Source organism: Chenopodium album, chromosome 19 (assembly GCF_948465745.1).
Source record: "Chenopodium album chromosome 19, dcCheAlbu1.1, whole genome shotgun sequence".
NCBI lineage: Eukaryota > Viridiplantae > Streptophyta > Magnoliopsida > Caryophyllales > Amaranthaceae > Chenopodium > Chenopodium album.
Window position 1 is genome coordinate 38,013,430 of NC_137852.1, and position 15,316 is coordinate 38,028,745.

The 15,316-nt window shown below is 34.0% G+C and overlaps 1 protein-coding gene across 1 annotated transcript; it reads left to right on the forward strand.

The window, feature by feature from the left end:
- Positions 1–2,524: 2,524 nt before the first annotated feature.
- LOC145595416 (nuclear distribution protein nudF-like) lies at positions 2,525–14,227 on the forward strand. The gene is made up of 8 exons (XM_081651824.1): positions 2,525–2,845; positions 3,746–3,932; positions 5,107–5,204; positions 7,508–7,613; positions 9,676–9,893; positions 10,393–10,435; positions 12,830–13,083; positions 13,719–14,227. The coding sequence occupies exons 1-8, from the start codon at positions 2,655–2,657 to the stop codon at positions 14,119–14,121; spliced, it is 1,500 nt and encodes a 499-aa protein (XP_081507950.1). The 5' UTR covers positions 2,525–2,654; the 3' UTR covers positions 14,122–14,227.
- Positions 14,228–15,316: the final 1,089 nt, after the last annotated feature.

A 15,316-nucleotide genomic window follows, 5' to 3' on the forward strand; every position in this document is an offset into this window, starting at 1 on the left:
ATATTTTGTTAATATTTTGTTGTAAATCTAACGTATAATTTATTACAATACATGAAACTTGTAGGTGGCAAGGGTTGAAGCAGTTCGAGCTCATGTTCGTTGTGTATTGTCTAGGCACAATATTGACTAATTATATTTGCTGGTAATTTTAATCATGAATTATTTTATAACTTAATTATGATACGTATAAAAATTCTTTAACCTTCGTTTGGTTGTTGTGGCATAATTGATCATGCTACCGATTTCATATAACCTCGGAATATTATCTTGATTTCGTTTTAATCTTTAAATTATCATATTCCTTATTGATTTACTGCTAAAACTAGTATTGACAGAGTCACAGTGAAATAACCTTGATGCAGGATCATCATGGACAAAGAAGCTGCCTGCATATCTTTTAGGAGGAGCAAAAGAAGAAGTGATACTTGAAAATCTAGATTAATAAATTCTATTCTGTCAAAAATCCCAAAGTCTAGCTACTAGCTTTATTTTACACTTTGTATATAGTAGTTGAGTAGATGTGTAATTACCAACACATGGGGTATATTTGGAAACAATGAAGTTTTGCATGAATTTTCTTTGATTATCGTATCACTTTCCTACCATTGAGAAAATTGGAAAATAGCCACTTTTAAATTGCCACCTAAAATCTTGGTGCTCTTACATGTGGTTTAATTTTATAATGATTTACTTTTGTTCTTTTTTGAGTTTTCCCATATATATACATAGATAAAAGAAAAGGGAAAAAAATTTGATATATATACCTGCTTATAAAAATACTCCCTCTTTACCAAAAGAAATGACATAGTCAAAGTTTACAGTTTATACACATGCTAATGTAATAATTTGACCTAATTTTTATCACCAACTTTTATATGTGGCTGGTCATATCGTATGGCCAGCCATCTTGAGGGTTATTTTGTTAGTGTTATAGGGGAAACTTTGTTAGTGTTATGAGGGTTACTCAAGTTATTTGATCAGTATTACACGAGTTAGGGTCTGTTCACATTTCCTGAACTGAGCTGATTGGAGCTGAATTAATTGGAACTGAACTGATTGGAACTGAACTGAACTGAGCTTAAATGAATATTTTATGAGAGAGGGAAATTAAGAGTTGAACTGAACTAAAAAGCTGAACTGAACTGAAATTAAGTAAATGTGAACAGGCCCTTACTCAGTCAGTTTCATAAGGATTGCTTTTTTTTACAAGCTACCACATGGTGTGGTTAGTCGCCTACAAAACACGCTGAATCTTTATATAATCAAACATCAACAACAGTTATATATATATATATATATATATATATATATATAATTATAACAATTTCGAAGTTGTTGAAGACAATTAATCACCAAATTCTAGCAACGTATAATTTTGTAAATAATTTTTCATTGGTAATATAATGGGTTTAGGGTTTTGAATATTATTAAATTATCACAAATATGTACTGAATTTAGGTGTTAGGATTTCAATTGAATTAGGGGTTTTGCATTTCTAGGGTTTAAGGTTTTAATCAAATTAGGGGTTTTTCATTTCTAGGGTTTAAGGCTTCAATTGAATTCGGGGTTTTGCATTTCTACGGTTTAGAGTTTAATTGAATTTGGGTTTTGCATTTCAAGGCTTTAGTGTTTCAATTGAATGGTTATTTTTGCTATTTTTTTTTTCGAAGCTTCATATGTAGAATGTCTAATAATTCAATGGTTTTTTTTTTTTTTTTTTTTTTTTTTTTTTTTTTTTTTTTTTTTTATGATGTTGCATTTGATTGAAGGGGATGCAGATTTTTCAAATTGGTTGATGAAGAATGATGGAATGACATTGTTATAAATCAACTGGTGTTAAATTACTTGTAAAAGAAAGAGATTTTGATTAGTATAATTAGCTAGTAGAACAAAATGGTGAAAGGTGAAAGAAAATGGAGGAAAATTGAATAAGGGAGGAGTTAGGTATTTGAATTGAAGAAATTATAGGCCCACAAACGACAAAAGTGGACAAATCCGTTAATGGGCAGTGCTAAACAAATTTTTTGCGTCATAAGGTTGTTGTTTACTAATAGCTTTTTCCAAGTAGTTGTTCACAAGCCATGCCTATTATAGGGTAGTTTTGGACTAAATTTCCTATGACTTATTATAAATAATTTTGACTTATTGCTCCTTATTGCTCAGTTGATCTCATATTCCATCAAACCTGTTTGAAAACTAACCGGTGCAGTGAGTGAATAGCTCAGTGGAGCTACACTGAGATACACTCACCACATTCCGTGGTCTCAACCTAGGATCGAGCACATTCTTGAATACCCCCGCCTACGATTTCCTATTTTCCTCACGTGGCTTTTGTAAACAGAGTATAAATTTTTTTGAAAACAACTCTGAAAATAAATAAAATATAAACCAATCTAGTTACTAATACTAATTTGATTCCTAGTTGTTATTGGATTAGACTTTGGATTGAATTCAATTAACTTTCACCCCTAATAAAAGCCGCAATCACTCAACTTCAATTTTCTTTTTCTTTATAATTCTCCCGCTCTATTTCCCCTTAATTATAAACCCTAAAAATCAATTTCACCCAATTCAATCCAATTCTCAACCCTTTTCTTCAATCAAATTCAAAATTGATTGCAATTTCACAATCCAAAAAATACCAGAAAAAAAAAATGTCGGAAATTTCATCTTCGAAAAACGATATGAATTCATCGAGTTCAACATCAATTACAGACTTAGATGTCGATTCATTGGTACAATGTACAAATTATTTAAGCATTCAAGACATCTCAAATATGGCTATCACCTGCAAATTCTTCCGAACTGCCACTGATTCTGATTCTATTTGGCACCGTCTTTTCCGGTATTAATTTTTTTTTATTTATTTAATTTGGTTAGAATTTCATTATGATTCGGTAATACTTGAGTTTTGATATGATCGGCATATGTTAGTTTTCTTTGTTAAAAATTCATAATTATTCGGGATTTTGCGATTGTATATTTAGCTATTGGAGGGATTCCAAGTTAATCTCTTTGATGAAACTTTGCGATTATGTAATTCCTCCGTTTGTTATTATTTGCAATGAATAATTTTTTTTTTATGGCTTACGAATAATACCCTTCATTGCAAATAATAAGAAACGGAGCTAGTATTTAGCGATTGGAGGGTTTGAGTTTTCTTATCAAGATATACAATCGAAACATGATTATATAGGCAGTATATTCAATCATGTTGACATTATATTATTATTATTATTTTTCAAATTTATTACAAAATCCCCAGTTGATAAACTTGGAATTTCGCTTCTTTTTATTTTAAAATTATTACAAAATCCCCATTTGATAAACTTGGAGTGCTCTTTATAGTTTGAAGTGACTTTGAAGTTTTGAACAATGAATAATAAGTGTATGCTGAGATGTAGCTAATTTTTAATTAGTGTAGCTAACTGTTTCAAGTCGTGTTTATGGAGTCATGTTCATAGAGAGGGTAATCAAGGGGTTCGTCATAAGGAATATTCACCTACTGAGTTCTCGAGTTTTGATTAGTGGGTAATCTGCATCTGTGTTGGATGTTTTGTAAGATATTTGAGTTCCTCATTGAATAAAACTAATCCCCATGGGGTTTCCGATCCAAAAAACAAAAGAAGTGTATGTATGATTGCATATCATGATACCTAAGTCCATTGCATTTTTCAGTGATGATCTGCAATGCGTATTGTTTTTCTGATTTTTTTTTTTTTTTTTTTTTTTTTTCCAAATTAAGGGAGAAATGGCCAAAGCACACATTTAGTTTAAACTCTCCAGGATCAGCGGTGAGGGAAGCTTATTTAAGCAGGCGTGCAGCAGTGGGGAAGTTTAGCTTTGTTGATCCTTTGGTTGCTGACTTCTATACTGATTCAAGGCCTTTCAGTAATGTATTGTTAGGAAAAAATGACATCATTTTTTCACAGGTATGTTTTACGGTTTTTCCCTTGCTGTATGTATAATTCTTATATATCTACACATTAGTATGTATGAAACTTCTATGTAAATTCTTCAAAAAAACAAAAAAAAAAAAAAAAAAAAACTTTTATGTAAACTTTGTCCTGAAAGAAAAATCTAGACTAGGATGTTTGTTGAACATATTGAGATTGGTGTTTTATTTAAAATGGAAAAATAGAAAGACCTTTATTGATTCATTTTGTGATTTGTTTCAAATGTCAATGTTTGTGAAAAAAAAATGAATTATAAGAACGATATATATATATATATATATATATATATATATATATATATATATATATATATATATATATATATATATATATATATTTGGTAGGTGGCTTTTCAATGTTCAGGTTATGTGGCATGTATTCTCTTCAAGTACATACACTCTGTGATGTGTGTAAATATGGCCATGTCAATTTAGTTAGTGAAAGACGCTAAAAAAATAAAAGGACCTGGCCATTCCTTGGAGTCTTCTATTTGTTGGATACTTGGAGGCATATCCATTAATTTAAGGTTTTTAGAATAAGTAGGTGAGGAGTAAAGTGCTTTATTAGGAGTCCAAGGTTGAAGAAGTACCTTGAGATGTTTGGTTTATGACTATATTGAAAGAGCTTTTTACTGTCTGACAACACAGTACTGTTGTCAATTCTTTGCATGAATTGCAGATTCATCTAGGACTGTGGGTAGATGCTAGGACATGGCTTTGTCTTTCTAGCAGAGTAAATGACCTGAAAATTAGTTTGGGTGGGTATGCTTCCTAGAGAGGACTTTTTATCTGGGTATCAGCTGCAACAATTCAATCTTGATGTTCATGACATATTATGGGGTACCTAGATGACGAACTGTTAGCTGTTCCTGCTTAAGAGTTCACTCAATAGCATTTAATCTGCTGCCTTGGCCCATTTATGTGTACAGGTGGCTTGACTTTTATTTTACTTGTACAAATGTTTCTAAATTATTAGCTTCTAGCTTTCGCATGCTATCTTATTTATGGGGTTTGTCCTGCCATAGTCAATGTCAGACAGGCTTTGACATCTATTATAGGATGAACCCTTCTGCCTTGTCTTAACTACTCAATCAGTTGTTACTTTGTTGCAGTATTATTAAAAGGTTGTGTTATTATATGCCATTCAACAGGGATCACTGGTACGCCTTCTGAAGATTGATGATTTTGTAAATGGAAAAGAGTGCCTGGTTACTTTAAGTGATCATAATGCAAGGATTACATGCATGAGGTAAGTTCAATGCATGTTGGTGGGTATGTATAACATCTTATATTATATGTTTGGCTTTTTACCTCTGTCGGATCTGGGAAAGGGGATGGGGAAAAAGGCAGATCATTGTTGTGTTTGGTTCTTTTCTATGGTCAATTCCACCTTGTTGAGGTGATGACCCTGAATACTTGTAATCTTAGCTTAACAAGTGGTAGCATGTAGGGGAATTGTTGTTGTTTGATTCTTCTGAGAAGTGAGAAATGAATTGTAGTTAAGCTTATCAAATTACTTCTGGAGCAATAATTTATTGTAGAATTAGTACATCATCTGGTTTATGGAAAGTTATTTTGAAGTTTGCTTTTTGAAAAGTTCAGGGATTTAGCTCTGAACTCTTTGCTTCTTTTTGTCAAATTCTTCCATGTTGATTATTTGGTTATATAGTATTTGTAAATAATCAAGATGGAAGAATTTGAGAAAAAGAAGCAAAGAAAGGTAGATTAAGAAAGGAAGTTGCATTTTTTAGGTGTAAAAGGGCTTGATTGACTGAACTGAACTGAATATTTTATGAGAGAAGGAAATTAAGATAAGAACTGAACTGAACTGAACTTATTGGAGCTGAACTGAACTGAAAATAAGTTGAAGTGAACAGGCCCAAAGTAGTATATTATTTACTATAAACTATTTTTCAATAAATTAAAAAAAATAAACTCTAAAAACATTAGGAGGGATAAAAAATGATTTTGGAGGGAAAGAAAAGAAGCAAAGAAAGGTAGATTAAGAAATGGGCGGGATTTTAAGGTCTTTTGGAGGGAAAAAAAAAAAAGAAACGCTTTAGTATAATATTATAGATATAGATTCTTATTTTCCTCCCTCTGATTTTCATCCACTTTCATGTAATCCAGATACTTGCTTTGTTCAATATTTTGCCAACTTTTCCTTATGATGATTCATGTTAGTTAACCCTTTGGGTCCAAGGCTTTGTTGTTGTAATTTTGTAAATAAATAAAAACCACAGAATAGCTCTTAAACCTGTAGAAATATGGTGTTATAAAGAACAAAAAGTCAAACACAGTTTTTTTTTTTTTTCTAAACAATTAGACTTCAGATTATTATTTTGAGAAAGAAGCAGTAGATTATGTGAAGTAATCATCATGCACTTATAGTGATGCTTCAAGTTCTGGTATGCTATAATGCACTAGACTTACTAACATTTTAATAGAATATTACCTATTCTATTTCTTCTCAATTGTGTTCCTGTTCTTTGCCACTTTGTTGCTTCTTTCTGGTCTTTGCTATTCTGGCTTGGCATTGGTGTTTATCTCTATGGAGCAAGTTATGACAATTATCTGTTATGATTGGTTTGACTTTATTGTTAATAATTAGGTGCTGGTTTTAGCAAGAGCTACATTATATTGTAGTTAACTAATTAACTATTGAGATCCACTCTATGTATGTTATATAACTATCATAACATGCATGACAGTGAAGTCTGGCCTTTTTATAACTTTTTGTAGTTGGTCCTACTTCTAGCTTAATAGTATTAGGCAGTGTTTTGATATCAATCAGGAACATGTTCATGTTATAGCTTTGAAATATGAAGTAGAAGATACCAATAACCATATACTCTGGTGTATTTTTCTTTCATTCTATGAGGTAGAAGTTTCAGACCACCTCCAAGAAAAGAAACCTATAATATCAGTTTGGAGATTAGAAAATTCCTTAACTGTTTCACCTATCTCCATACCTCTAAATTTGTTATTGGTAAGAGTCGACTTATCTCACAGAATTGAAAACCGGGTCTATGCCTAAAATCACAGGGTTCAAAACTCCGCTTCGGTCGGTGAAGAAGTAGCAGCGAATTCATTATAAGTCAAATTGCTTACCCTCAACACTTCACCAGTTTTAACTTGCCGCCTTGCTGGTGTTGCATGATTCTACTTTTCTTAGTTGGCTATTCATCAGTTATGTTTTTGAATTTTTGAATGTTATCCTACTGGTAGGTCTTACATCATGTGTGGAAAAAACTCAATAAGTGTTCATTTTTCCCATTTACTTCCTTTCTCACTTTGGTCAATCATAATTGGGCCATATAATTTTTCCAACAACAGCCAATAAGTGTTATATTCCATGTTAATTTAGCTGTAAATTTAGAATGTAAGTATAATAAATTAGGACCACATAGGCTTGTTACTGTATTTTCTGATATATAATTCTGCCTTTTCGTGGAGTCTAAAATAAAGATTCTGATAGTGTTAAATCACTTTGGTTGAAGCAGCTTATATATCACTTTAATCACTAATTACACAAATATGTATATTTTGCAGATTATTTCCGACCAATGAGGCATCTTTTATTCGAAGTGAGGCACAAAACAATGAAAATGTATTAATAACCTCAAGTTCTGATCGGACGATACGTCTTTGGTGGAAGGTATGGTTTTTTTTTTTCTTCTGTTGTTGCCATGAGCCATGACATGTCAATTCTTAAGGCTATAGTTAGCATGAGGGAATGGAATACTTATGATAGAAGAAGTTCAATGATAGTACATATTTTTGGAACAAAAAAGGCTTTTGTCATTGAACTTTGGCGGCACATTCAAGTAATATCATTACTTTTTTCTTTTTTTTTTTTAACTAATATTTTCCTTGAAGTGTGAATAAAGGATATCATAGATGCACTTCCTGAATATAGTTCTAGAGAGAAAAAAAAAAAAAAAAGGAAACATACATCAAAATATAGTTCCAAAAGCATTGTACATTGAAAACTTGAAGTTCTTTTTACTCCCTTAATCCCAAAAGTATTGAATAAAGTTGAATAAAAAAAGATGATAGTGAGATTAGTTTATTGGTTTTAAGGGAAGAGAGAATAGAGTGGGGTAGGAGGGGTTTTGTTGATTAGAAGTGAATAAAAAAAGAAGTTAGTGGATGATAGACCCCACCCAAATGAAAAATGGGGCTATTATTTAGAGAAACATAATTTGGGAGAAATGGGGCTTTTATTTAGGGATGGAGGAAGTACCATGTTATTCCTATGAGTCTAATGCAAACAGCCTCTGCACAGTCTACAGCCGGTCCGCCTAGACCACCTTCAGCATAATAATTGTCTGGTTATTGTATTGCAGTTGAATATGCCATTCCACATCTTCAGACGCCTCGATAGAATAACTGAATGGAGAAACAAATTTCAAAGTATTTTGATGTTTTATGACCACTTTAATGCCTACGATAGTCGAGCACTCGAGCTGTGCTGGTTCACTTTTGCCACGTCATTTTTTTCTTTTAGTTTGAAGTAAAATAAGGTGATGATCTGTAATGAACCAGCCATAGGAGGGGTGTAAGGAATTGCTTAGTAAATCAGTTAGGAAGCTCAAGTGAAAAGGTAGGAAAGTTAGAGGAATGGAAAAGAAGGGGATTATGAGAAGTTTATATTAGTTTTACTAATTTAGCTTTGTGAGAAGTCTATATAGTCTCTCGAATTTGAAATCTATCTTCAATTTTCTATAATTTCAATTTTCATTTTCAGCTCTTCATCATTTTCTTTCGACATGGTTATTTATGGCATGATCAATGTAATGAATTAGCGATGGAATTTACACGCTCTACAAATTACGATTTAATTGACACCAAAAGATGTGTATGAGTGGTGATTGATTATAGAAATGCTACATCCTCAAACCTTGTAAAAAAGATCACCAATCAAAGCAAGATAATCAGTGTTATAATCCAATCTTTAGTTTTCATCTCAAAATAAAAGTGTCTGACATGGGTAGCAACTAACAAGCTGGTCTGCTAAGCAATGAAAAATTTAGTTATTGTTTTTTGGGTGAAAAGAGGTAGTAGTAAAAGTATTTCAGTAGCTCAATTTATTGAGAAAAGTTGCTGACTAGATCTAACATTGTCCTAAGTTTTTACTAATTAGGTCATAAGTTAGGAACTCCCATATGGTTGTGAACATTTTGATAAGGAATGGGTTGTGCTTATGATGTGATTTTTTGATCCAAGCTTATTACTTCCTCCATGCCATAGTGTTGGTTACGTTTGCTGTTTTGGGCGTTTCCTTTGTTGGTTACGTTCAATTATTTCCTTGGTTAAAATTAATTTTCTTCACATTTTCCCTCGTATATACCTACTTTCAATGCAACTCTTCCCCTTTACTAAAATATTTACCTATTCCCAAAGCAACTATTCCTATTTCCCAAAACTTTTACCTAGCCTCAAATACCCAAAGCAAATAGTCCCATTTTCCAACGTTTAATACCTTTAGACTTGATATATGTGACATCTAATCATTGCTTTCCACCACCTTCTTTTCCTGAATAACTGCATAAAAACACCAAATGTAACCAACAATTTGGAATGGAAGGAGTTCTATATGATAATGCATTTAACGAAAATCAATTTCATCTCTCATCTTCACCCATTGCTGAAGATTTGTGACCTTTGCTTACTACTTTGTGGTTCTCAGTTTTTTTTTTGTCTTATATCCATTACAGGGTTCTTGCTTTCGATGTTTTAGAGGTCATAATGGTCCTGTTTCTGCACTCTCAGATAAATTATTGGGTGACAAGGGTAGCAAAGTGCTTGCTAGTGGTGGAGAAGACGGCACAGTTCGTCTATGGTCTCTGAGTTCAAGTGGCAAACGTGGTCAGCATGCCCTGAATGTCACATTGCATGGGCATGAGAAACCAATTAAATTATTGTCAGTTGCCGGGTATGGCCTTCATTTTGACAAAAATTTACTGTGTGTCTACTTGGACGTTGTAATTGTTACAGCCAGAATAGTTATAGATGGTCTGGTTATATCTCCTGTTTGTAGTGATGCATCATTACTTCCATGTTCCATTTACTAGAAAGAGGCTTCTTTATTATTTTCCCTAAATTGCAGTTTACACCTGAGCATAAAATATCATCTAACTTCTATGTTAAAAGTGAAGATTAACAAATAGGACCTTTCAAGGTTCTTCAACAACCCCACCCTCCCCCCCCCCCCCCCCCTCTCATCCTTATTATATCTCTCTGCATTACTTCCTTATATTTAGCAGTTATGCTCAAAATTCTGGCCTTCAGTACTCCCTCCATGTTCAGGCATATTGCTTCTATTCTCTTGTGAGTCTTGTCTATACTCTATAGCATCAATGCATTTCTTGCTGTTAATTTTTGTAAACTTCTACTGTGAGAATCATGCACTTTTCTTTTCTTGTGCTTATCAGGCACAAACCTTCACTTTTGGTCAGTGTTGCAACAGATTCAAAGGTATTGCATTGTTTTTCTTCTAATTCTTGCCCCCCCATCCCCACCCACCCCACCCCCCACCCCCCCAAAAAAAAATAAAAAAAAAAAAAAATTTTTTTGAATAGTTAATACTTTCTCATGGAGAAGGAAAAGTTGTAGGGGAAGTTGTTTGAAAAAGTTGACTGCCAATTGAATTTACTTGCAAGAAATGACTAAATGATTTGCTGATTCCTAGTATATATAGGTTGCTCTGATATTATCTTTTTTATGTATATATATTTGTAGTTTTCTGGAGATAAGAATTGTCTACACCTTTCCTCTCCTTTGTTTTCTTCTTTTCTGAAAGGCGCAGATGTGGTTTGGTGGAAGTGCCAGTGTGTTTTCTGTTCAACATACCCTCACCCTACGTTATTACTCCCTCTGCTGTATAAAAGTACTAATTGTTATAAAAATAACAACTCCTTTGATCTCTCAACAAATTTGCTCGTGCGTAAGTATATAGTGTTCAGGATTCGGGATTAGTAGTTTATCACGAAATTCCATAGTGGATTTTGAAATTCGGATTTTGATCCACTATTTAATTGTTCTCTCTTTGAGTTCCTTCAACAATAATATTGCATACTATTGTTGATGATTTGACAATGTTTAATAATATTATTTGCCCAGTTTCCTTTGTCACAGAATTGTGATTTGCTCTACAAGTTAGGCTTCAGACCCTTGATTAAATATACATAATCCATTGCATTGCATGAGAACTTGACCTTCCAATCTTTCCTAAAACAATAATTTCAATTTATTTATTGTCACTAGTTAGGGATGTCAATGGGGCGGGTCAAGTAACAAAACTTTTGTCTCTGTCATGCGTTTGGAACAACCACTGTCAAGTTACCATATGTTGCTCCCCTTACTAGTGTCTGCAAGAAAACTAAGTAATTGTTAGTTACAGGAACCAGGTTCCCTTGTGTTCTTTTGTTACAACTCTGGAATCAGATTTCTTTTTTTTAGATTTGTTTAACAATTGCTTTATTTTTTTTGGTTACTGGCATTCTTCTTGGAACATGAGTTTTTCAGATGTCTAGGGTCCCACATAATCCTCTTATTGAGTTACTTAATATGTTACACACCAACCACACTGAATATCAATTAAGCTTATATCTAGGGACTAGAATCTAAAGTAGAGTTTGCTGCTAGGAATTAACATGGTTTCTGACATGCTTACAGCACTAATAATAGCAGAAATTAGGGAAGAAAAATGCTGATGATATTGATAATATGTGAACTACACTAACTTGAATGATAATTCCATTTTCGAGAGGTGGATGCTCTCCTAATATGAGCTTTCGAGAGGCTCACTCTCTCCCAATAACAAACCTCACAATATTCAACATATCCTTATTCCTCCTAATGAGGTCTATTTATAGAAAAACTCTCCTAACAAACTCTAGCTTATTCCCCAAGTCACTACTAATAGACTATGACTAATATGCCCTTCCCCCAAATATTAATTCCTTGCATTTGCGTTGGTATTTTTTTAGCACCCAACTATTGCTTGGGACCAGATCTAGATCCTTTGTTCTCCTCTTAGAGATGTGAGTTTTTATCTTATGGCTTGATGTTCATAACAGGCTTCCCAAAGTTGAAATTCTGCAAATTGGGCAATTTTTTAACACCCATGTACTTGCCCCTTGTAATGGTGCTGATGTAAACCAGTACTACCTTTTCTTCAACTGCCCATATTCTAGCTGGAGGCAAAAGCAGTTCTAGTTGGTTAGAAGCCTGATTGTAGACTGTTGTTGATGTTGGCCTCTCCTAGGTTTTGATTAAATGATTTTTGTAGTAATTTGGATCTCTGGTTTCCAATGCCCTTATTGTGTCTTTGTATATTTTCACAAAGCCACAGAAAAATTAGGTTTGACAATAAAATTCATATGTGGCCTGTTAATTAAACTGGAGCGAGTAGCTTTGAGTATCTATCCTTGGTGCAAAGGATTAAAAGGACAAGGATGTTCAAGACTTCTTGCTGACTTTAGTGGTGAAAGAATAATGTAGTCTAGAAAATTAGATCAAAACTTTGTTTACCGAGAGGATGACTGGAAACCACCTGCTGCTGCTACCACTGGAACTGTAATCTTGTATAACTTTTTGGTTGGATGAGCCGAAAAATCACTATTCACTATATCTGTGTATAAGGCCTATGCAAATAAGGAATGAGGGTATCTAGGGTTGGGAATAAGTATGACAAATTATCCTAGGTGTTTCAAGTTTGAGTTGTCTATGACCAATCAAACACTTTAGCTGAGATCTTCCTTTGTAACGGCTTTGTTCTTTACTCTATTATGTTGAATACCCACTAGGTGTATATATAAAGGATGATTAATTATTTGCTCTGCTTCATGTTGGTCATGTATAAAACAGATCAGAGTGTGGGACTCTACCCTAGCGTCTGCATCTCGGACATCTAGTTGTGTGGGAATGACCTCTGTGCTAGGCACTCCTGTCGGAATCAAGTGCTTTGAGTCAATGGTTTATGTAGGTGCTGGTAACTCTGTTCAGGTAATAGATTTGAGAACAATGAAGAAGGCTTTTACTGCTGCTGTTTGTCAACCAGAGCTTTATTCATTTGAGATGCTGCCTTCCAGATCATTTATCTGTACTGGCGGAAAAAACAAGTATGTATTTCTGAGCTAAATAAATACTTGTTATATCATTTTGCAGAACTTTTTGAATGGCAGTTAATCTGTCTGAATTCTCCCTTTCTGGCTTTCAATGCGACATATAAATTGGACTGTACTGAAACCTTTCTTATTTGATTTAAATAAGCAAATATGGATATGCAATTGAGCAACCAGATTTGGAAGGTCTTTTGCACCCTGATAAAATTATCATTTTTATCCCTTGATATATTTGACAGGACTACTATACCATTTAGATAATATTTGAGGCACTCATCTTCTGTTACTCTGTTTTAGAAAGACTTCAAATTTGTAATATCCCCATTCAAATTATCTTAAAAGCCCTCTATTAATTCTTAAGCCTCCCAAACAGTACCCATATTCCCACATATATAAGTTAGGCACTGCTTCTTATGATGTCAATTAGGCAACTTCATAAAAACACTAATTCATGTTGATACAGACACATTAGGAAACTTGTAGGATAATCATGTTCTCTTGATGGGAATAGATATGTCGGGTCTCAAATGTTGTTGGAAGTTCTGGTCACTCGTCACAGTTTGTAGTTTCACATTTTCAATTTGCATGCTTCCTTGGCTGCTATTGCAGAAGATAATTATTTGTTCTTGCAGAGCTTTGTTATGGGATGTCCGGAAAAGCCAAGACGGTTTGAATTCAAGGCCGGTAGTTGAGATGGAGGGTCACAATGGTCCAGTTACTCAAGTATATGTGGACCCATACAAGATAGTTACTGGTGGTCCTGATGACTTTTTCACTAACATTTGGGACGTTGACACTGGTGCTCTCACTAATACCTTGAATTGCAGTCCTTCGGAGCTAACTTGTTCCAGGATTGGGTGTAATTCAATGGCTGCTGATGGGTGTCGAATCGTTACTGCCTGTTCTGGGGAGAATGGACTTTTACGCTTCCGAGACTTCAGCAATGCTTCTTGCTCTGTCTCTTCATACAAGGATGCTGCGTCTTCCAGATTTTGGAATTCGAACTCCTACAGTGATTCAGATTCTGATATGTAAAATGTATCCTTGTGCCTTACAGTGTATGTTATTATTCGATTGTAAGTTTGTAACTATCATTCTTCATTATTTAGCTAAATGCAAATGGATTCTCGTTTTATTTGTTCGTTTGTTTGTTATTATTATTAAATGACTGATGGTTCAACTTCATTGCAGAAAGAGAGTGAGTGTTTGATTTGGCTTATAAGTTATAATTAGGAAAATTTGAATTTTGGTACCTCGAATATAGGGGTAATTGAATTTTAGTACCCATCTAAAATTTTATTTTAAATTGATACCTCCAAAAGTGTAACTTTATAGGTTTTGGTACCTCCGTCCATGTTCCGTTAAGTTTTCCGTTAGTGGGGTCCATTATCTAATAATTTAATAATTTAAATTATTAAAAAAAAAAAAGAAAAAACATTTTTAAAATTAAAAAACAAAAAAAAAACCAGTTTTCAAAAAAAAAAAATAAATAAAAAAAAAAAAATAAAAAAAACCACCAGCCACGGCAGCTGCCGCCGCGGCCAGGCACGAAGCCCAGCCACGAACCCAGAAAACCCCACGAACCCCAAGAACCCACCACCCCACGAACCCCAAAACCCACCACACCCCACCACCCACGAACCCCCGAAATCCACAACCCGACCACCCACGAACCCCTAAATCCACCACCCACAACCCACGAACCCAGAAACCCACCACCCTACCACCCACGAACCCCACCATCCACAAACCAGAAATTTAAACCTAAAACCTAAAAATTGATTTGGGGGAAAGGGGGAAGGGGTGATGTCGAGGCAGCCTGGGTGGGGGGATGGCGTCGGCGCAGGGCTGGGTGGGGGGGGGGGGGGTGGCGTCGGAGCGGGGAGGCAGGGTGGGTGGCGGGGAGGCAGGGCTGGGTTTTTTTTTTTTTTTTTAAGTTTTTTTTTTATTTTTAAGTTTTTATTTTTAATTATTTTTTAAGTTTTTTTTTTAATTAAATGTTTTTTCTTTTTTTTTTAATAAATTAAATTATTAAAGAATTAGATAATGGGACCCACTAACGGCAAAGTTGACAGAATGCTAACGGAGGTACTGATATCTATAGTTAAGTCATTTTTGAGGTACCAATTTAAAATAAAATTTTAGATGGGTACTAAAATTCAATTACCCCCATTTTCGAGGTACCAAAATCCAAATTTTCCTTATAATTATCCCAAAGTAGAAGGTTAAG

What these genes read in the sequence shown, in the direction of transcription:
- LOC145595416 (XM_081651824.1), top strand. Translation starts at nt 2,655, where the DNA reads ATGTCGGAAATTTCATCTTCGAAAAACGATATGAATTCATCGAGTTCA. An exon ending in ATGACATCATTTTTTCACAG is followed by an intron (nt 3,933 to 5,106) that starts GTATGTTTTACG and finishes GCCATTCAACAG; the next exon opens with GGATCACTGGTACGCCTTCT. An exon ending in AAATTATTGTCAGTTGCCGG is followed by an intron (nt 9,894 to 10,392) that starts GTATGGCCTTCA and finishes TGTGCTTATCAG; the next exon opens with GCACAAACCTTCACTTTTGG.